General features: G+C 30.2%; 2 protein-coding genes and 1 long non-coding RNA gene across 8 annotated transcripts; 2 read left to right on the plus strand and 1 right to left on the minus strand.

Moving 5' to 3' along the window:
• Positions 1–997: 997 nt before the first annotated feature.
• LOC105788972 (SNF1-related protein kinase regulatory subunit beta-3) lies at positions 998–4067 on the plus strand. Of its 6 annotated transcripts, none has more exons than XM_012616124.2 (4): positions 998–1164; positions 1368–1468; positions 3252–3348; positions 3423–4067. In XM_012616124.2, the coding sequence occupies exons 3-4, from the start codon at positions 3322–3324 to the stop codon at positions 3747–3749; spliced, it is 354 nt and encodes a 117-aa protein (XP_012471578.1). In that variant the 5' UTR covers positions 998–1164; positions 1368–1468; positions 3252–3321; the 3' UTR covers positions 3750–4067. The 6 variants fall into 6 exon arrangements, with proteins under 6 accessions (XP_012471578.1, XP_052483541.1, XP_052483540.1 ...); XM_052627581.1 differs by having other exon boundaries at positions 1368–1446; XM_052627580.1 differs by having other exon boundaries at positions 1000–1164; positions 1360–1446.
• A 5300-nt stretch (positions 4068–9367) lies between these two features.
• Positions 9368–12915, plus strand: LOC105788973 (high-affinity nitrate transporter 2.1). The gene is made up of 3 exons (XM_012616128.2): positions 9368–10226; positions 10336–10451; positions 12059–12915. The coding sequence occupies exons 1-3, from the start codon at positions 9417–9419 to the stop codon at positions 12723–12725; spliced, it is 1593 nt and encodes a 530-aa protein (XP_012471582.1). The 5' UTR covers positions 9368–9416; the 3' UTR covers positions 12726–12915.
• A 4058-nt stretch (positions 12916–16973) lies between these two features.
• Positions 16974–17833, minus strand: LOC128039252 (uncharacterized). The gene is made up of 2 exons (XR_008193750.1): positions 17696–17833; positions 16974–17365 (listed from the first exon to the last, which is right to left on the minus strand). It is a non-coding gene; the product is annotated as an uncharacterized LOC128039252 (long non-coding RNA).
• Positions 17834–24127: the final 6294 nt, after the last annotated feature.

A 24127-nucleotide genomic window follows, 5' to 3' on the forward strand; every position in this document is an offset into this window, starting at 1 on the left:
TTTTGTGTAGGACATAACTCTAAAGGACATTGTTCAAATGGATGTTAATGTGGGTCGTTAAGTCACTATTATTCAAATATATCTGGGTAAGCTATAGTGGCTACACCATTAGTCACCCAATTATTGGTAAGTTTTTATTTTGGTTACCCAACTATGAAAAGTAATAAAATGTTCACTAACGTTATGAAACCTTAAATCATAGGTTTAATAACAAATTTGGTCCCTAAACTATAACTAAAATATAATTTGGTACTTCAAAAGAAATTAGTGATAAATCCAAGAAAAATCTTAAAAAGTATGGAAATTCATAATTTATTTTTGAAATTATAAATAAATTAAAATTCATAAATTTTAAAAAGTTTTGACTTTTTAAAAAAATTCCTAAAACCTATTGTCCAGCTTCATGACTTTCTGTATGGTCTTTTCCTTCTCTTCACTTAATGATGAAAATGTAAATTCAAGTTCTTTTTTTGCTCAATTTTTTTGATGATTCTCATTTTGTGTGTAAGTTGAAGATGATCTACATGAGAAGAGCACTATTTATATTTTTGTGTTTAATAGAAACAAAGATAATTTGTGGAGTAAATTGTAACAATTAATAGAAATATATAAACTTTTCTAGTTTTTTTAATCTTTGGAAATTTTTTATATTTTAAAATTTTATGAATATTTTAAATTTAAATAATTTTTCGTATAATTATAAATTTAATTTTTATAATTTTAGAAAATAAAGTATGATTTTTCAAATTATTTAGGATTTTTATTATTTTTGTTTGTTTTAGATTTAAAAATCAATGAGATTTTAATTACAGTTCATGAACCAAATTAAGTCTATGAGCTAACATGCCATGACATTAGTGTATTACTAATTTAACAATGAGTGACTAAAGTGTAAATTTACTAATAGTTAAGTGACTATAAATGAAATTTACCCATTAATCTATAGAGAGCGTTTTAAGAGTTTACGAAAAAAAAGAGTTAATTATTTATTTAATTACCATTTCCCTTTTTTTGTTTTCCCCTCACTCTCCTTATATTATCATGGCAGATTCTCGTGGTTGATTCCCCTGCCACTAGCTAAGTCTCTTATTTTTGGGTTCTTCTCCAACAGTTTCTTATTTTTTCCCTGTATTTTCTTCTAGAAAATTTTTTCCCTTTTTCACGGTAAGCCACACTAACGTGCTTATTTCTTGAAATCCCATCCTGTTATTTTTAGCATAATTTTATTTGGTTATATATATATATATATATATATATATATATATTTCAGTGAATTCTGGGGGTTTAAATTGTTGGGTATTTTTCTGTTCTGCTAAGTTTTTCATGTGCTGGGTCAGATTTAACCTGGGTTTACTTTAGTTCTGCAGGTAAGCTTCAAAGCTTGGCGACATTGAAAAAATTATTCAACTATTTTAGTGTAAAGTTTGGGTATTTGTTATTGAAAAGGTGGGGAGTTTTGGTGATTCAGGTCTGTCTCCCTTTTTATTATTATTATTTAACAAATTAATTTCTTTGGCTTTAATGTTGCTATTAGTGCTTCTTGTATTTTCTGAATTTTAGGTTGTCTACTGGTTTTCCAATGCTTTTGTTGGGCTGAATTATTTTTGCTTCGAATAAGATATGGAGATTGTTAGAAGCTTTGCATTGTATGCTTTGAAGAAATTGATGTTTTCATCAGTCTTGTTATAAAGATTGGATATTATAGTGAACTGGAGAGTTGGCGGTGTTATTTATTAGAGAATGGTCTAAACGTGTAAAATTAGATTCATGAGTTTCTTAAGATTGATGCTTCATAGAATCGTAGATTTTCCTGAACATCATAATATGCAAATGAATAGGAAAAGTTCAATAGAATATATGAGTAGAACTATATATGTCCCACTTTGTGTGGTTTTGTTTGTTGATGCAATAGCTCCAACTGATGTTTTTGGTAAAAGAAATCTAACCTAAGTATAAAAAAGTACAGTTGAATTTTCTAACCATCCGAAATCTGTCAATGTCAATGTGATTATCACTCAATGCCAAGAGATATCTCTCTGGTTGCATAGAAATAAAAGTTTTTACAGAAGACCTAACTTATTGCTTGTGTATAACTCCTTCAAATAATTATGGAACTTTTCGTGCCACGTTTTGGACGATTCCAAGTTAGAAGTAATAATGGCTTACTTTTTTCCTGGAGAAAGGCTGGACTTCAATGAACCGACAGGCCTGTAAGATGCATTTGAATATCATCTATATGGGCATTTACTAAATATGCAATCCTTGTTATGTAAATGTTACCAATGGGCAAGAAAAATATGTTTCTCTAATACTCTCTAAAAGACTCTTCTTTGTATTTCTCAGACAACTTAAGATACTTTGGTGATTCTTGATGCTTAAGCTGAATGGCCTTTGCTAATGATAGTATTGAAGGCCTTATGGTTCTGTCCTACCCCTACTTGTTAGGTAGTTGAGACATACTGACATAGTCTAAGCTTTTTAGCATTTCTGCTGGTCTTAATGAACAACGCCTTCTTGTTTTCTCAAACATTTTCTTTGCATTCTGGTTTTGCAACTTTAGCCCATAGTCTCTGCATTCAACACACTAGACACTTTTACAAGGTTGCGGCATTGCGCTGCTGCATTTGCAGTCTTCTGGACTTGCCATTCATCATAGGACATTGTTTAATGTTTTGTTAATATGTAGTTAAAACGTGATCTTCATTTTCTGGCCGGCTTAACTACTAGTACTATTTATTCTTCTTGAAAAGTTAAACCCAGGTTGACTGGTCCTCAAAGAATATTGGTTCTCAGATTTAGATGTGATGACTCTTGTTTAGGAATCTATCTGTGAGTATTTGTAGTTGTCAGATTATGCACCATTAATGTGCTCTTCTTGGAAGACTTCGGGACACTACTATTTTGGATCTGAGTGTGTGGGAAACACAAATTTGTTAGATGTTACTCAGCTCCATAATTAACAACCATGCTAGTTTCGACTCAAAATAGCCCTGTTGGAGGTGTGATGTGTTTTCAAGTCTTCCCGAAAACAACTCAAAAGAGCTGATGAGCTTAGTGCCTCATCTTTTATGATGTGGATCTCTGTTGAACTCTCATTCAAAAAATAATGTTTTAGTACTGGTCATTCTAGTTCGAATGAGGCCTTATTGAATTCTATTTTTATTAAATTATATATTTCTCTTGTTGTTAAGTTTACATGTTGCTTAGTTACACTTTGAAATGCTCACATAGACATAATTGTTTTATTTCAGGCTCAGTTGGTGTTATAATATTGCTTTGTTTATAATTTAGCTGCTTTAGCATCTCGTGTCACCACTCAGTATGAACAACCAATATGGTGAAGATCAAGTAAGTCGTGGAATCTTAGTGATTATTTGCAGTGTTAAAAATTTGGGGGTTTAACCATGCAGTGTTTTGTTCAGGATGAAGCAACCGTCATTGGATTTGAAGTGCCAAGATCACCTGATTCAAGTTATAATAATGCCTACCCTGGGAATGAAGATGATGCACGTGACCCTCCAGTTGTCCCTCCACACCTGCACCATTCGTTGTTCAGTTACCCCACGAGTATGAATACTTCTGGGAATCTTCCTTTGCCAGAAAACGTGATTCTAAATCATCTTTACATTGAAAACCGAGAGGCACCAAGATCTGTAGTGGCACTAGGGTTTACTCACCGTTTCCGTTCAAAGTATGTTACTGTTGTGCTATACAAACCAGTTCCAAGAAGGGGTAGTTCTCATACTTAAAGTTATGAACATCGAATAGGCCTTCAGTTTGTTGGTTAGCCCTAGTGATCCAATTAGTTTCGATAGACTTGAATAGGGAATTAGCTGAAAGAATATTCATTGGTTTTGCTCGATGACTATAGGGGTCGTCCATTGAACCTCAAAATTTAACATTTTAACATGAAAATATCATCAGTTTATGTTGTGATACATATAAAGCTTTCTTGTAGCTCGGTATTTGCGGTCCTGTGAGCTTGTTTGCTGCGTAGGATGGCACTAAACTTAAAAGAACCTGTATTTGTGGGAATTGAATTGAATGGATTGGTTCATTTTGTTGGATATGTTAGCCATTTTGATAGCTTTTTGTTATATATTTAAACAGGTGCTTTATCTTCAATCTTCATTTGTCCCTTTTTATGGTGAGAGGTCAAAATATGTGAAACATGTTTGTTTATTTGGTGATGGGGAATTTAATTGCATAATGAATTTCTCTAAGAAATATTTAAACCTTTGTACCTGTGTACAATGTACTGGTGTACGGTTCCTACAGCGAAGGAAAGCTTTCGAACATTGATGTACATGCATAAGTCAATGCATATATTATATATATTCTTTCATTCTGGCCCCTGGAGAGTATCATGAGGTGTGCTTTATATAATCTTTCATTCTGGCCCCTGGAGATAATTTTTTTTTCTGGTCAAATATGATTTTGACCTTACATTTAGCTTTTAAGCTATTGTATAAATTATCGAATTGTATTTTTTAGATCAATGATAGATATGCTTGCTATCCTCACCACCCAAAAAAGCTCTCTCAGAGCCTAAGAAAGGGTAAGAATTATGACCAATATTATATATTTTAAAAAAGAAAAAGAAAATAATTGTACCACTTGACTTAGGTGGAAATATGAGGTTGAGGCCATTTTATAATGAAGAAAATTGAACGTTACAATTTTTTTTTAATATTTCAAGTTGGAAGTGACATGTAAGATTGAAAGAAAATTAACTATCCCCTTACCAATTGCAATGATTTTTTAAAAGTTTGCTGAAGCTAACCAGCGTTTGTGTTGCTAAGCAACCACAATTACTGCTTCACATTTCCTTTTTAACATTTGTGCTAACTTCAGTATTATTATTTATAACAACCATATTTAATAATACAAAAACATTACACATAATATAAACAATAAATAAATTAATGTACAAGTAATTTAAAAACAAAAATAAAGAGAGTAATTGCAACACTAGAATCATTTAGAAATAAACTAGGAATACATCAACTTGATCAAATTGTTGGAATTTGCATCCTAACCTCGCCATAATCAGATCAACCTGACAATGAACATCGATTAACCAAGAAAAGATGGTTAAAAACTTCAAGAGACTCACCGCATTAGTGATGTATAAAATGTTAAGTCTTAAATGGCATATCTTTCTCTCCATCATCTTAAATCTATCACCATCACTATGATTTAACCACATCTGCTTTCAAAGAAAATAGATTGCGCAAAACAAAAACCATGAAAAATGTGGAGAAAACTATGATAATGTGGACTGAAATTAAAAACAAAATAAAACTACAAAAAAAATGTTGGAGAAACCGCGACCAACAACCAACTCAAAGGCTAGCTCCACCACCGACAAAGCAAAGGTTTAGCCATTCACATGACTTGTTTGTGACAAAGAGAAAAAATTTTTTACAAGAGTTTTTATTCATCCTTCTAATTTCAAGTTTTAATTTGTACTAATTAATCTTTAATTTATATTTAGTTACTTTAAAACATGTGCTAAGTAAATATTTTCCTCATGATATTACACTAATAACCAAACGTAGCATTAGTTACAGATATATTAAGTTGAATGATAAAAATTTAATGTCTCATTAATAAAATTTAAAATTCAAATAATATATCTAAAAATAATAACACTTGAAGAACCTACGGCTATTTAGGGTCTACTCTGACTTGACTATATATTTAATTGAAATTTAATTTAGATGTCGAAGGTTAGAAGATCTAAAAAAGCATTTGGTTGCGTAATTTATTATTATTGCTTTTTTAAAAAATTAAGTAATTTATTTATCAACTAAATATTAGCTTGATGACATACATGTAATTTAAACTTTGCGAGCATTTTTCTAGTCATCTCTTTATATATATATATATATATATATATATATATAATTTTATACATTACTACAAAATCAAATAATGTTATTTTCGGTTTTTTAAAGAAAATATTGAAAGGAAGTTAAGTAAATTTAGTTTTTTTTAAAGATTTATTGACGTTATAAAAATTATTTATTATTAGTATTAATTCATTTATATAATACTATATACCTCAATAAGTGACTTATATGACATAGGTTAGAGGTTGAACTCTTTAAAGGTGAGGACACTCATGTCGCTTCTTAGGGCTTCTCGGGTGGCCGTACGTCCACATAAGGTTGAAATACTCTCGACTCTATGAACAAGGCCCTTAGGGCAATTACTCATGAAACACTGGTTGTCGATAAAGTATAGAAGACAAAATCTTTCCAGAAAAACAATACATTTAATTGTTGGGGGTTCAATCAACTATCCAACGGATAATACCTTAAAGACTTCTCTCAACAGGATCTCTTTCAACAAAAACTAAACTAACTTTATTTCTTATGTAATTTAGTGATAGTATATAAAATTATTAACCTACGTATATACGCACAAATTCAAGTAAAAACTTGTTAAAATCGTTTGAAGGATGCCAGGTAAAGACAGTGTACTTAATTTCTTTGTCGCCTTCTTTTCTTTACTGTTTTAGGGCTCTTATAGTAAGTTAGTCCCTTTGGGCCAAAAAGTCATCAATGTTTTAGTGTTGAAGTTTATCGTTTAAAATTTTACTTCTTCATTCCAAGATTAAAATTGTCACTAACGATTGGAAAATTTTTATTTAATGTATTCAATTGTTAAATTTTTATTTAAAATTCAATCAGTAAGCTTCAAGCAACGACTCAATGATTGGTACGATGGATCAATACTCATCGATGAGCAGAAGAAAATACCTTAGATATAAGTTAATCTGATGGTTAGTGTCAAAGATCGAGAAAAAAACTGTTTGGATTTTGGTTTGTAGATTCGTGACATTCAAAGCTATTTCACAGAAAAAACTGAAATATAGATGAGAAAGGGAAAAGAGCTTTTGATTGGTGCAGACGGTGAGAACAAAAAAGACCATACAATATTGATTTTAACAGCCTAGTGACTTATATTTCAAATAGTTCAATGGCCATTTTGTAACTTTTTAAAGTTGAGTGGCCAAAATATAAACTTATTAATAGTTTAGTGACCTTTTACTATTTTATTTAATTATAAATTAATATGATAATAAAATGACATTTTCACTCTTTAAAATTTATAATTCATTTATAACTTTGTAAATCAATTTTCTAACTTCGTATGTGAAATATTTAAAGCTGAGAGTTGAAAAAGTGCCAACTACCCTTTTAAAATGTAACCAAAAAAAAAAAAAAAGTAAAATTTCCATGCTTCATATACCGAAATTGAACCCATTTTTATTACTTGTGTTCTTCCAAACTTTATATATATATATATTAGTGATACCCTTTGAAGCCCTAAAAGTGAAGTGTTAACTTAGAAAATAGTAATAATCATTGATTATCGCAGTGACTGAAGTTAAAAAATGTTTTGGAGGTCAAAATTATACGGTGTATGTATATATTTTGAAAGGTAAATTTATTAATTTATTCAATGAATGGAATTATACAATTTAGAAAAAAAATAGTAAACACTCGTTGTAGATAGTGAAAGACAAGTTCCATTAACATAATAAAGGTTTTAGCTTCAGCATCAATAGAACATTATGACATGTTGACAATTGGTTTTGTCACAACTCAAGCACAACGTATATATCTGGAGTAATTGTAAGCACTTAATACGATAAGGAAATCAACCCCAGATGGTCCAAAGTGGCGAGCAAAAATCGACAAAAGAATCAAGCATTCACCAAACTAGAGAGGACGACAACAAAATCATCTTTAAAATCACTTGTAAAACTAAGATTACATTCATAAGCAAGACTAAAAAACGTGCTATAAGAGCAAACAAAAACTTCTAAAACTGAAGACTTATTAAACAATAGAAAAATAAACAAAAAAACATATAAAACTTAAGACAATACGGGTCCAAATCAACACGTGAAATCATCTATTATTCTAAAATACTCTCAAAACATGTACAAATTAAGAAGTTGACGAAGAGCCACCCACTTTCCAAGAAAAGCTACTGGTGGCCGGTAGAGTTTTAATGAATGATAAGCACCGTCATCTGTCTATCACAACTTGTGAAGACAACAAAGATACCCATAAAGTAGATATGCAAATTAAAAAGAGAGAAAATATGTGTAGTGAATGAGAAGAAAAAAGAAATAAAAGGTTAATGGGAGAGAAAAAAGGTAAGCGATAGCCAACCCGATGGTTGGCACCGCCGCTGAACAAAACAAAAGATAAAAAACAAATGGTATTTTTTAAAATCGTAAAAATGTAATTTTACTATTTTAAGAATTATACATTTATAATTTTTAAAAAAATTAAATTAAATTATTATTATTTTAAGTACATCAAAGTACAATTTTATTATCTCTAATTAAAAAAAGAGAGGGCCACCTGCGAAATCCCCTTACTCCGCCACTCATTATCGTTTCGAGGTTAGTGAGGTAATTAAGCAGCAGGTAGGGCATCGAAACAAAGTCTATTTGATCCTTTGGGATATATGGCGAGACATTTCCAGCTAGATGCGGCAAAGTGGATTCCTTTCTAGGTCTAAATTTGAGTTTAGTCCCTCTACTCTTTAGAATTTTAAAATTAATCCTTTGCTTTTAATTTCTAGATTGTTGTCTCTCTTATTTAAAAATTAAACTTCAATCGAAAAAAAGAACTGTTAATTCACTTCCTTTAAATTTGAACATATTTTTAAATCAAACATCTAAATACTAAAATGTCACATTTAAATTTGATCAAATTCTACTATTAGTCCTTGTACTATGTGTAATTTATAAATTTTGTCCTTATATTTTAATTTGATCAATTTCAGTTCAAATATTTTTAAATTTTAAAATTTCAATCTTGACCCAAATGGTAATACTCACTAATTTAACATATATAATGTCATATCAATTTCTCGCTTTTACGTAATATTTATAAAAAGCCACGGCATTTTAGTTAATGTAGATTTAACTACTACTGTTTGAGACAAAAATGAAATTCAAAATCCGAATAGTATAATGACTAAAATTGATCAAACTGTAGAATAGTGATTAAATTCATAATTTATGCATAGTATGAGACTGATAATAGATTTGACCTAACAAATTGAATTGCTATCGTTTTAGTTAGGATTGAAAAGTACATAGAGTAAACATAAGAAATCAAACAAACAAAAAGATTAAATTCCTGATCAATATAAAAATAGATGGACTTAATTCCAAAAATCCTAAAAATATAAAGACTAGAGACACAATTAAAGATTCTTCTCCATAAATTTTCCTTTAAAATAATCCTTGACCATTGGGAATCCGATTAGCTCTTTAAAAGCCTCCTGAAATGTCAACGACAATCACTACAAATACCAAACAACTCACCTCTACTCTAAAAACAACAATCGAAGTATTTCTTTGGTAATATTTTTGTGTGACTATGAGTGACATTGAGGGATCCCCAGGAAGCTCCATGCATGGAGTCACAGGCAGGGAACCGGCTTTCGCCTCATCAGTTGCTTCGCCGATGGTCCCGACCGACACAACGGCCAACTTCGACTTGCCGGTGGATTCCGAGCACAAAGCCAAAGTGTTCAAGCTTTTCTCCTTCGCCAATCCCCACATGCGAACGTTCCACTTATCGTGGATATCGTTCTTCACTTGCTTCGTCTCCACCTTCGCCGCCGCACCCCTCGTCCCCATCATCCGCGACAACCTCAACTTGAAGAAACAAGACGTCGGCAACGCCGGGGTCGCTTCCGTCTCGGGGAGTATATTCTCCAGGCTCGTGATGGGCGCGGTTTGCGACCTCTTGGGCCCCCGCTACGGGTGCGCATTCTTGATCATGTTGTCGGCACCGACCGTCTTCTGCATGTCGTTTGTTGCCGACGCGGGGGGTTACATTGCGGTCCGGTTCATGATCGGGTTCTCGCTCGCGACGTTTGTCTCGTGCCAGTATTGGATGAGTACGATGTTCAATAGTAAGATCATAGGGCTGGTTAACGGGACTGCAGCCGGGTGGGGTAACATGGGAGGTGGTGCAACCCAGCTTTTAATGCCATTAGTTTATGACATTATACGACGAGCTGGTGCTACTCCATTTACCGCATGGAGAATTGCTTTCTTCATTCCTGGATGGCTTCATGTCATTATGGGGATCTTGGTGTTAACCCTTGGTCAAGATTTGCCTGATGGGAACCTTAGCAGTTTGCAAAAGAAGGGTAATGTTGCTAAGGATAAATTCGGAAAGGTCAGTATCCAGATACGAATATAAAATTTTTCCTATTTCATCCAACGTAATCTAAATTTGTAATCACCTGATTGTCGACTCCGAAATGCGAATGCTACTACCATTTCAGGTGCTATGGTATGCTGTCACAAATTACAGGACCTGGATTTTCTTCCTTCTCTATGGCTACTCTATGGGAGTTGAATTGTCGACTGATAATGTCATTGCTGAATATTTCTACGACAGGTAAGTTTCCCTGATTTTAGTCCCTGCATTATATTCTTTGAGTATTTAATTTTTATATTTTAATTTGATATAATTTTATTTTCTTACTCCTTATCCGATTAATATGAGAACTAAAAAAATTTGAGTCTAAAATATTTTTCTAACGAATGAGATATGAGTGAAAATTAAATATTTTACTAATCATAATAAAATTGTTAATAGTTTGGATTATTCATTTAAGTTCGAAGGTCTTCCAAAATATGTGAGGGTTCGGATAAAAGCATGTGATTTAAGAAGTAGGTTTCGACAAAAAAAAAAAGGCAAATTTAAAATGTGGATCGGGTTTGGGCTTCAACATTGAAGGCCCGAGCTTGACCCATTTTATACTTTTGTAATATATTTTTATTTTATTTTATATATTATATAATTTATATCACATAAAATAAAATATATAATAAAATAAATACTGTGTAAATATTAAAAATATATTAAGTTGTTAATTTTAATGTTTTAATAAAAAAAATCATCTAAAAAAATCAAATATTAAATTAAAAATAATATAGACAAGTCTAAAACGAGTAAGTTAAGCCTTTACAAATATCATAGGACAGACTCGAACTCAATCCAGCCCATAAACACGTCTAAATCATAATAATTGAATGACATAAAAAATTGACGGATAATTTACATTTAGATCATTTAGTTTAACATTAATTTTCATGTAAGTCACAACCCTTATTATTATTTATCAAATTACCTCACTGAACTTCTATTATTACAAATTAATACATTTATATTAACTCAGTTAAGTGATTATTACGAAAAAATAGTTCTCTCAAAATGCCTACATGTCTCAACACGAAAATCTTGAAGTTGATTTTATTTAAAATAAATGTTTTACTTTAAAATTAATAACTAATCTATTTTGTTAATAATAGAAGTTAAATGATATAATTTGATCAAATAAAAGTTTGTGACTTCAACAAAAGTTAACGTTAAGTTCGGTGACTTAAAATGTAAATTACTCAAATTTGGCTAAACTATATATTTTTATATGGCATATAAGCGGAAAATAACTATTGTAATAATCTTAATTTAAAGGGATAAAAGAATATTTATCCCTAAACTTGACAGTATTTCTCAATTTGGTCCCTAGACCTTTTGATCTACATTAGTTCTAGAACTTGTCAAAATTTTCAATTTGATCTCTAAACTTAGGTTTCATTAATGTGTGGTGATGTATGTTAACACATGAAATTAAAAAATTACTTTTAAGAAAATTGCAAGTGATGATGTGACATAATATTTTAGTGCCACATCATCACTTAATCAAAATTTAAGTTTAAGAACCAAGTTGAAACATGGTTATCAAATTTCGAGATTAATATGGACTAGAAAAAAATTAGAGACCAAGTAAAAAAGTTGTCAAATTTAAACGTTAAATATTACTTTATCTCTAATTTAAATGACAAAAAAATTTGGGTTTAGAATTTTAACCGCATCAATGGACTAAATCCTCTGATTGAGTATGATGCAGGGACGAAAACCAGAATTTAACCTTGAAAATATGTTCATTTTTTTATTATTAAAAGAAAATAAAGAACAATAAAATATATTTCAATCAACAGGTTCAATCTCAAGCTCCACACAGCAGGTATCATTGCAGCCACCTTTGGTATGGCAAACCTCGTGGCTCGTCCCTTTGGTGGCTACGCATCCGACAAAGCTGCTCAGCTATTCGGCATGAGAGGCCGGCTATGGGTCCTATGGATCCTCCAAACATTCGGAGGTGCCTTTTGTATCTGGCTAGGCCGTGCTAATACACTCCCCATTGCTATCTTGGCAATGATCCTCTTCTCCATCGGAGCCCAAGCCGCATGCGGTGCCACATTCGGCATCATCCCCTTCGTCTCACGACGGTCCCTGGGGATCATCTCCGGCCTAACCGGCGCAGGTGGCAACTTCGGGTCCGGTTTGACGCAGTTGATTTTCTTCTCAACGTCGAGGTTCTCGACCGCCGCAGGTCTCACGTGGATGGGCGTCATGATCGTGGCTTGCACCTTGCCCGTCAGCTTGGTCCATTTCCCGCAATGGGGAAGCATGTTCCTTCCGCCGTCGAAAGACGTAGCGAGATCAACCGAGGAACATTATTACTCGTCGGAGTGGAACGAGGACGAAAAGAAAAAAGGCATGCACTCAGCGAGCCTGAAGTTCGCCGAGAATAGCCGGTCGGAGCGCGGGAAGCGCGTGGCTTCCGCACCGACACCGCCTAATACAACCCCGTCCTATGTTTAGTCTCCAACCCAAGATGAAATATTGCAAGTAAATATTCATCTTTCTTGTTCACTAATGAGAAACGTTGTATCTGTTTTCTTCCTATACATCTTTTGTTGGTTAAACCTAGTTGTTTATGTGCAACTACGTGCACCTAAACCATTGTATAATATATATATTAATAAATAAAATTAAGTGAATTTAATTTTAATATTTCTTTTGTAATGCATAAATTTATTTATTGAAATGCATCAAATAAAAAAATTATTTGAAAAAGTGATAGTGGAAAAGCCATAAAAGTTTTGTTTCATATCTTTTGTTTTGTCCAACGGTGTGCCAACCTCCAGGTTGGTTATTGCCCGCCTTTTTTCCCTCCCATCAACCATTTCTTTATTTATTACACATGTCTTTTCTTTTTTCAGTTTACAAATCTATTTTATAGGTATCTTTGTTGTCTTCACAAGTTGTGATGGACAAATGATGATGTTTATTGTTTGCTAAAACTTCACCGGTCACCACTAATTTTTCTTGGAAAGTGAGTGAGTTTTCGTAAACTTCTTAATATGTTTGAGAGTATTTTAAAATAATAAATGATTTCACAAATTGATTTGGACTCGTGTTGTCTTAAGTTTTTTGTTTATTTTTTCATTGTTTAATAAGTCTTCAGTTTTAGAAGTTTTTATCTGCCCTTGTAGCATGTTTTTTAGTCTTATTTATGCATGTAATCTTAGTTTTACAAGTGCTTTTCGGGATGATTTTGTTGTCATCCTCTCTATTTTGGTGAATGCTCGATTCTTTTGTCAATTTTTGCTTGCCGATTTGGACCATCCGAGGCTGATTTTCTTATCGTATTAGATGCTTGCAATCACTCCAGATATGTCATACTTGAGTTGTAGCAAAACCAATTGTCAACGTATCATTCACCATCTACGACGACTGTTTGTTTGTTTTTTTCCTTAAATTATATAGTTTCATTCATGGAATGAATCAATGAATTTATGTTTTAAAAAAACAAATCATTTGAATTGGATGACATCAAATTACCTTACTCATATGGGAAGCCCAAAGCTCATGGGATAGCCTGAGATCCAACTTCTTCCTCAAGGAGGCCCAATAGCTTAAGATTGCTAATCATTCAATTGCTTTTGCTTTTGCAGTATATTTCTAAATTATGATGAGATAAATTGAAAAATTAACTACTGAAAATTTTAATTTTTAATATTGAATTTTATCAGCACTGAATTTAAATTATAATATTTACTAAATAATTTTATTAATATTTATTATTTATTTTATTTTGATTAGTTTTGGATAAAATTAAAATAAAATTTGAATATTTGAATATTTTAATAAAATGATGAAATAATTTATTTCAAAAATAAGATTTTGAAAAATAAAATCAATTTAATATTTTCCACATTAGGTGATATGGTTATCAAACACAATTTAGAAAAATTAAATGATTGAAAATAAAATTTTCAATGATTTATCAAACATGCCCTAAGTTTTAAGGTGTTGTTTAAAATTTTCAAAATTTCAGAAAATGTCATTAAAATTTTCAAAATGTTAGGAACTTAATAAGATTTTTTAAGCGAAGAGTTTAATTAAAGTTTTCAAAAATTAGGAGGAATTGATGAGACCTTCAAAAAAAATTAGGGTCTAATTAAAAATTCTAAAACTTTTAGGGACTTAATTAATATTTTGAAAGATTCTAATTAAAATTTTCATAAAAAAATTAAAACACATAATGAAAAGTTTTCAAAATTTGAAGATGACCATTGGACGTAGGGGTGTGCATAATTAGGGTAAAACCGAAAAAATTCGGTTAACCGACCGAATTCGGTTAATCGGTCGGTTAACCGAATTTTTTCGGTCGGGGGTCGGTTAATTTTTTTATGATTTTTCGGTTAACGGTTAATTCGGTTCGAAACCGGTCGGTTAACCGAAAATTTTCGGTTAACCGAAAAAATTAATAAATAAAATTATCCAACCTAACCCAAACTCAATTACCCAACCCAATAAAACTAAAACTAAAGTTTACCCAATTACCCAATCCAATAAAACTAAAACTAAAAGACAACCCAATTTACTAAAGTCTAAAACCCAATTTACTTTAATAATTTATAATTTTTTAAATTTTAAAATAAAAATAAAAAATTCGGTAATTCGGGTATTTTTCGGTAATTCGGTTAATTCGGTTAATTCGGTAATTCGGTTAATTCGGTAATTCGGTAATTCGGGTAATTTTTAACCAAAAATAAAAAATACATAATTTTCGGTTAATTCGGTTAACCGACCTTATTAACCGAAAAATTTCGGTTCGGTTAAATTTTTTTTAAAAAAAATCGGTTCGGTTAACGGTTAAAATTTTTGGAAGGTCGGTTAATTCGGTTATAGTAATTTCGGGTCGGTTAACCGAATGAACACCCCTAATTGGACGTTGGTTTTATCTATAGCCGCTTTAAATTATATATTTATAAGGTTTAATTACATTGGATGTCCTTGAACTATGACCCATATTCTAAATTAGCCTACAAACTTCAAAACATTCAAATTGAATTCTCAAATTATCAATAGCATATCAATCTATTCCTCCCGTCAACCTAGTTGTTGGCTTGGGTATTAAGTAAATCAAATTTAAAACACAATCGCATGAGCAATTTGGATCTAACATGTTAAAAAAATCTCTTAAATTTTAATGATATTGTAATTTTTGAACACGTTAGATCTACACAGTCTATGCAAGAAGCATACACATGTATAAAAATTGAACCGCGTTATTTTAAATATGCTCCATATCATATCTAAGTTATCATTTAACACTCAAGTTAACGTTAGACTGGTGGAATAACCCGATTAACACAATAATGATATTTTAATAACTCAATTAAAATGTTTTGAAGTTTATACCAAGTTAAAATCTAAGTCCTAATTTAAAAACATTTAATACAATTAACCCTATTTAAATACAACATTGATAGAACAATTTAAAAATTCAGATCAAATTAAACCCAACTCACCCAAAATGTGATTAGAAGGAATCTATTTAAAATATGATGTAAAAGTCTAGAAAATATTTGTTTAATTTGGGTTCATTAATCCATGTTTGAGTGAGGAATTAAGGGATAGGATGCCATGTAGTTATCAACTTAGTCTGACTTCTAGAAAGTTGACCCCAAAACAAATGTTTTATAAGACAAAACATCAAAATTAATTAGCAATTGCATTAGGTTAGAGCATTACAATCTCTAATTTACTTAAATAAGGAAATAATAGATTGGAATGAGAAAATAATCGACAATAGTTTCTAAACAAATTTAACAACTATTAAACTGTTAGAGTTGTGTGATTCAAATTCCTGTTAAAATAAAATACAAGTGGCAAGATAGGGAATCCACTAGGGCAAGTGGAATCCGTATCGAAGTTTACTTCCTCTATTTGATATTTAATTAGAATAAGGTATTTTAACCTTACTGCATCACTTCTATTAGACTTTGATTAGAATATGGTTTTATAAAACTATAAATAGACATAGTCTATACTTCTCTTGTATCATTCGAATTCGACATAGTGAATTTTCTTTTACTGTTTTTTCCCGAAAGGGTTTTCATATAAAATTTTGTGTCTTCTCCTTCTATTTCTTTGTGATTCATTGTAATTATCGACGCTCAAATTTTACATAAACAAACTTAATAACTTCTACAATTAATTATTTTATTCATGGGAGATTTTTTCTTCTTCTTTTATGTTAAACATATTCACTGAAAATAACCATAGCAACTTGGCACATGAAAATATAGAGAGAAAGAAAAAAGTAAAATAATTCAACTTGGCCATGTTAAATTAATGATCTGCAAAATACATTATTAATTAAGTTGTTATTCTCATAAATTAGCAATTATCAGAAGGGTGATATGCTCCAAGTTTTGATGTTCCTTTGTAATTTTAAATTTAGTTTTCTTATTTTTATTGTAATTTGAATTTAAAATTCAAATTTAGTTGTTAATATAATTATCATAAAAGTTTATTTCTTTTATTACATGAATACTAAATATCACATTAATAAATTTAATAAAATAATTTAAATAATTAAATATGAGATTTTAAATTAAAAAGAAGAAGACAAAACACATAAATTGTCGAAAACTTAAATCACCTTTTCATATATATATATATATATATAGCATCAAATCACGTACCATAACATCAAAATTGACGTATGACAAAAGAAAAATCACGACAAATGTAGACAGCAACATGAGCAATATATATACCAAAAGCCATCAAACCACTGAGATTTTATTTATATATCCGTAGATTTGGGATATACCACAATCGATTTTATCATTAAAAACATAATCATAATTTATTTTAAAACTTTCACCATCTTTACTTTTTTACCGACAAACAGAGACAATAAATCATCAAATAATTTTAATATTAAATTATAATTTTGATATCTCTAATATGCTTAAATTTTAGAGTAGATCCCTATATTTTAATTTATCATAATTTGATGTTTCATTTTTAAAACAAATCAGAAACAATGTCAAACCCTAGGTGCGCCGCACCTAGGGGTTCCTAGCTCTGTCCCCGCACCTAGCCTCTGCCGACGTCGCCGACTTGCACCGCCACGGTCACATCCGTCCTCACCTGCCCACCTGCAAGAAATTAAGGCAGAAATGACAAGCATAAAATAGATTAAAAAAAATCATGTAAAAATGGCTATAAAGCCATAGCCAATCACTTGTACCGGGGTTCTTCCCCCTCTTTCACGATTTAAAGAAATAAAAGCAAAGAAAACAGATTCAAAAAAACCTCTTTTTTTTTGTATAAGCTCTATTTTCCCTTTTACTTCTTTTATTTTTCCCTTTATTTTTCTTCCTTTCAAAACTGTTTGTTTTCTTTATTTTTATTTTTCTTTTATTTTTAAAATATATGTATATATATAACGTATAAACTATAAACGTAAGAAAAAAAGCAAAAAATACCTCTTTTGGATTTTTTCGGCCACCGTGTACGGTGTACGGTGGCCGGTACGGCGGCGCGGCGGCGGGGCAGCTCGCCGGGTCTCTGGCCGGCTTCTAGAAAATGGGGAGAGGGTGTGAGAGAATTTCTGGTTTTTTTTTTTGGAAGAAGAGGAGAAATGAAAATTTGAGAAAAAAATTTCTTTTTATAGAGGGTTGAAACGGCGCCGTTTTGAGCCTTAACCCCAGTGGCCAAAACGACGCCGTTTTGGCCTTAATGCCCTTTTACCCGCGTGTCGACCCGGAGGATCCGCGTGTTTTTGAGCTTCGGGTTATTTATCCCTTTAGCCCCTCCTCTTTTAAATAGTTTTACAATCAATTGCCTTCTATTTTTTTAATTCGCCCAGTAATTTGTTTCGATTTGCAATTTGGTCCTCCGAAGCTACGTCGTTTTAAAGGCCTGGATAAATTTACTGTTTTGGTCCCTCCTTTGTTGCGCGTGTCGCAATTTGATCCTTGTCGCCTTTTTATTTTCGAATCAGCCCTGTTTTTTTTATTTTATTTCGATTTAGTCAGTATTTTTAGCATTTTTATTATTTAACCTTATTATTATTATTATTATTATTATTATTTCTATTATTTCCTCTTTTAGTCTTATTTAATATATAAATACCTTTTTTATATGTATATCTATATAACTTTTTCTTTCTGTTTCTCACGAATATATGTGTACATATTTATATATTTTTTTATATGGTTTCTTTTATATCTATATCTATATCTATATTTATCTTATTTTATTTTATTTTTACATCTCACGTATACATATTTTATTTTTATAAGTATATATATTTATATGTATGTATTTATATATTTTTGTATATCTTAATTTGCATAGACATATACATACATATTTTCAATATATTTTAAATATATATATAAATTAACGTATTTATTTGTATACATATGTATTTATTTGTATACATATTTTCTTTACAATGTATATTTGCACCTACTTTTTGTATGTATTTCATTATTTTCATATTCCATAATTTTATACACCTATATATATATACATATTTATTTATTTTTTCTTTATATTTTAAAATATACTTTATATATCCCTTTACATTTTAATTGTATTCACTATTTATTTATTTCATTTTCATTATTATTTTGAGCGAATGTTTCAATCTATTCGCTTATATATTGTTATTTTATATGATTGTTGGTTTGACTTTTATTTATTTTATATTGTTGCTATTGCTCGTATCATTTTATACTTTTGTATTCATTATAATTTTGCCATGTATAACAATAATGCAATTTGTTTTCACATTTTTACAACGATTACATGTTTTATTTTACTCGATATAACAATATTTGTTTTGAATAAATAATATTTCGTGTTTAGATTAGAGAGGATCATACCCTAACTTACTGGGTCTCGATTTTCACTATAAATCTAAATGCACGAATATTTTTAAATTCAAATTTTAAATGATCGCGGGATTTGAAAAAATCGCGTCCTAACTTACTGGTCGTGATTTCATTTTTAAATCCGAGATGGCTAAAATATCTTATAAATAAGTATTTTTTTATTCGCGTATCGGGAATTTGAGACATTATATTATAACTTACTGGATATGATTCTTTTTCTCGAATAACGTGAAATATGCTTCTTTTCCTGAAAATTTCTCAACGTTTTAATACAATGATCGTATTTTTAAAATTCTTCAAAGGTCTCAGTTTTTGACATTAAGACATTAAGTAATCAACTAGGTACCAATTTTGGGCGTATCGAGGGTGCTAATCTTTCCTCGTGCGTAACCGACTCCCGAACCCGTTTTTTTGAATTTCGTGGACCAAACTTGTTGTTTTAATAAAATTAAACTATTTATTTAAAACAACCACTTTTCGAGGTGATCCAATCACACCTCATTAAAAAGGATTGGTGGCGACTCTCATTTCTTTCAAAACACAAGTCGACCCCGTTTTCATCCAAAAAATGGTGTCAACAGATGTCATTAAAATTTCTTCTCAATATGTCTTCTTTAGATTATATGAGTCCACTAAATATGATATTTAGACGAACGCGTGAGGCGGAATTCTTTTAACGAAATACTAATAAAGTTTTGTCGTTAGGCCTCAAGGGTGATGAATTGTCCTATCAAAGGGACTGCAAGAATTCAAGTATATATAATTAAATAATCCCAAAATTTTTCAAGTCAAGAAAATTAAGTCCTATCAAAGGGTGATGAATATGCATGGAAGCTAAGAGTAATCTTGATAAAACAGAGAACTAATGTGCTCAAAGTAGCTGACACTTTACCTTAATTTGAAGAGACGTCCGGTTATAACTTATAATATAAGGGTAGAAAAGAGTTAGTTTTATTTCAATAAGTGAAGGAATTAGAAAGGGCCAAATTGTAATAAATGATTAAATCCATAAAAAAAACGTATAGTATAGGGACTGTATGTAAAATTTGGCCAATATTAAAAGTTTTCAATTGTCAAAGTCATTGGCACGTAGGCTTGCTTGCTTTTGCTTTATAAGGAAGACAATGGACCGCCATTATTAGAAAAGGAAAATATTAAAAATACATAAAAGTCGTGATTAGTACGGTTTGTTACATAAATAAATGTACGGTCCATATAATGATAATTTGTTATCATTTTCATATTATTTTATATATTAATTGATAAAAAGGTTTTAAAATAGACAACTTATTAGACCACGGCGGGTGTCCGCGATGCTAGGCGTTATCCAGGGCTAAGTCAGCTGGTAGTACGGCCGCCACCATCACCGTGAGATGCGCCATAACTGTAAGCAGTAACCACCATGGTTTTATATTATTTTGAGTTTGATTTAATTTTAAATTTAAATATTTTAATTAATTGTTTAAGATTGGATTATTCAAATTTAACAATCATATTATTTATTTCTGAAGTTAGGATTAGGATCATATTATTATATTAATTCAACTTAAATCGGCCGATTTTCCTATTGTTAAAAATGGTTTTACCTTAATCTTTCCGCGTAAAATGCGTGTACTAGAAGTTATATTATATATATTTACAGCAAGGAAAGATCTAGGAAATTTGCTTGAGTTGGTGAGATGATTAAATCTTATAGATAGTCCCTGCATTATGTGTTTTTGACTAATCTAGTCCTTTTATTATAGTTTCATCATTTCTTAGTCTTTTACTTCTCGAGATGTATATTTTCAATCACGATGTCAACTTTTACGTACTATAAAAAATATTAAAATGCATACGTCATATTACCATATTAAGATGTATTTTCTCAAGAATTAGGACAAATTTGAGAAATTTAGGATGGAGATTAAGGAACGGGGTTCCATGGCCAACCTTCTTTAGGGTGTTAGTATGGCGAATATGGAAGAATAGAAATCTCTTTATTTTTCAGGGACTTTCTTGAACTTTTTAGAAACCATTAAAATCTCTTTATGCTGGGTAGCACAATATAGCTTAGCACAAAGTTGGGATTATAGGAAATTATAGGAATAGTAGGATTGATGAATGATTGTATTAGGAAGTTAGATCAGTTAGGTTTTTTTCACAAAAAGGAAATTAAATGTGAAACTACCAATTATATGAAGGAAGGAAGATAAAACAAAAAATTTGAGAGGTGAAAGTTAAACATTTTGTATTAAAAATAATTTAAATCAAAATTTTAACTTTTGGAAGGACCAAAATTGTAATGTTTTCATCTAAAAATAGACAAATGATTAAATTAAACTATTTATATCATAGACTCACCAAAGTGAAATTATACCATTCAACCAAGGATTCTGTCCTGATTTTCAGGGATGAAGCTAGAAATTTTCTTTAGGGGCGAAATTAAATTAAAATTTTATCATTTTTAAGGGGTTAAAGTATAATTTTATCTTTATTAATTTAAAATTTTAAAAGATCAAAATAAAAAAATTTTATTTTAGGAGGGCCGGCCACTGCTAGTCCCCTAAATTCGCGTCTGCTAATTATGCCCTTACATACATATACAAAGGTAGTGTAACCTCTCTAAAACATTTAAATTTTGATAAATTTTATGTTAATATATTAGTAAAATTGCGTTTAGACCCTTGTAATAGAATTATGCCAAAATGGAGGAAGGGTGGCACATCATGACACCAACTGCTGATGTAAATTGGAGTCTGTACAAAAATGATTGCATGATCAAAGATGTTTGGAAGAAACACGATGAAGCCTCCCCGAAGTTGATGATGAAATCAAAGGGTACACATGAAAGTACACATTCAACACTTGCAGATGTATTCAAAGCCGTACATATCTCTTTAATTATTACCCACCATTTTAAAAATTAATAGAAAGAAAAGCAGTGTAAGAGAGTCCATGGTAGTTGGGAATAATCCAAGTTTTTCAAAAGTCTAACCTCACAGTTGTTTTTACATTAATATTTTTGTTGCAATATTATTAGAAAATGCTTTATTGTTTGACTTTTCAATTATCTCACATGTCTGCTTAGTTTCTTCATTTTCATCACATTTTATTTTATTACTTCACATTTATCTCGCAATTTTTCTTTTAACTTATTGTTTTGTTTTTATCTGACCATTGACTTGTTTTTTTATGACTATATAATGACGTGTACTATCATTTTCTTTTTGGTATAATATATATGCACATTTTTTGTGCAAGAAAAATAGACAACGATGACAACCTCAAAAGATTTCGAATCGAGTTCATGTTTCGTTTTTTTAGAAAAATTAGGTTGATGAATTGAGTTTTAATTCGATTGGCATGGATATTGTTGTTAATGCAGGAAGATGTGGGTTCGCGTGTGCTAAAACGCATTATCCTCCTATGCATGAGTAGTTCTAGGTATTGTGTCAAAAAGAATAGATATGATCATAACCTATAATAGATTATAAAAAAAAATAATTTTGAGACCAAAATTGAAAGATAAATATTTTCAAAAGCCTAATATTTTTATAAAACAACAAATAAATTTGAGGATATTTTTATCCTTTTACATACAATTTAAAAATACATACACGTTATAGAATTTAAACTTAAGACCTCAAAATTTTCTTTCGATTTTATGATTTCAATCAAAGTCACATTTAAGTTTTAAAATCATTTTTTAGAACTTTGTTACATAATATTTTCACTCCGGTTATAAATGTGTTGATAGCAGTTATTAATACTCTCGTTGTGGGTGCTGTCCAAAGAGGTAAACAACTGGCACTTGAAATATGCTTTATTCTCATGGGTAGACTAGAGACCGAACCCCTAATCTCATAGTTAAGGGATGAAGTAAACAACTATCACTGTACCACACCACATCTCACGGCTATTTAATTTTATTGTGTTTGTGAAAATTATGGCCGTGTATGAAGAAATTAAAATAAACACAAGAAAAAAACAAAAAAAAATTATTTATAAATTAAAAAAAGTATTAACAAAATATTAAGCAAGTTTTACTAGTTTGTGAAAATAAAATTACATAACTAATTAACTATGAATGGTAAAAAAAAACTTACAATTAATAAACATAGTAACCCTATAAAATGAAAATGGTAGTTTGATATTAGTAACCAAAACTAATATATATATATATATATATATATATATATATAGTTAGAGTAATAAAATTTTATTCTCTTATTTTGACAAAATAATGGGATAAATTTAAAATATATATATAATCCTATCGTATAAAATAATAATATTTTATTCTAATAATGGGTAACATAATAAACAAGGTCGGTAGTCTTTATTAAAATAATTAAATATATAAAATATTATAAAATAAAATAATTTCAATTTTGTTATCTCGATTATTACAATAATTAAGAGAACATAGATTCGATCACGCTTAAACCCTTACTTTCCTCTAATTTAAAGACAAAAAGATTTTAGATAAAAGTAAGCTTTATATAAAAAATATAAAATTTAAAATCATAATTAAACTAATTGTACAATATTAAATTTTTTGTTTGTACAATGTTTAAAAGATAGACATGTTGAAGATCCATACTTTCTACTCTTCGATCTTAATTGTTTTGATTTTTCAAAATTGATGTAAATAAATTAAATATATTATCAATGCATTAAATATTAATACTATTTTTAGTTTAATATGCACTATGATTGAAAAATCGAACCGAAAATTAGATCGGTTTCTTATAACTAATAATAATTTAAGGAAATTTCAAAAAAATGAAAAGTAAATATAAATTTAAAATATAGATATTATAATAGTATCTCATCATCTATTAAATAATTTTTACTTTTTTTCGGTGAATTATAATAACAGGGCAAAGCCCGAACAACAAACACGACTAGTGCGACTCAAACTTAGGCCACACATGGGGTGGTGAACACCCTTAACCATCAAAGCCATCACATGAGGTTCAAATAATTTTCACTTTCTCACTTAGTCCCTTATCAATGTTAATAATCTATATT

Source organism: Gossypium raimondii, chromosome 2 (assembly GCF_025698545.1).
Source record: "Gossypium raimondii isolate GPD5lz chromosome 2, ASM2569854v1, whole genome shotgun sequence".
Taxonomy (NCBI): domain Eukaryota; kingdom Viridiplantae; phylum Streptophyta; class Magnoliopsida; order Malvales; family Malvaceae; genus Gossypium; species Gossypium raimondii.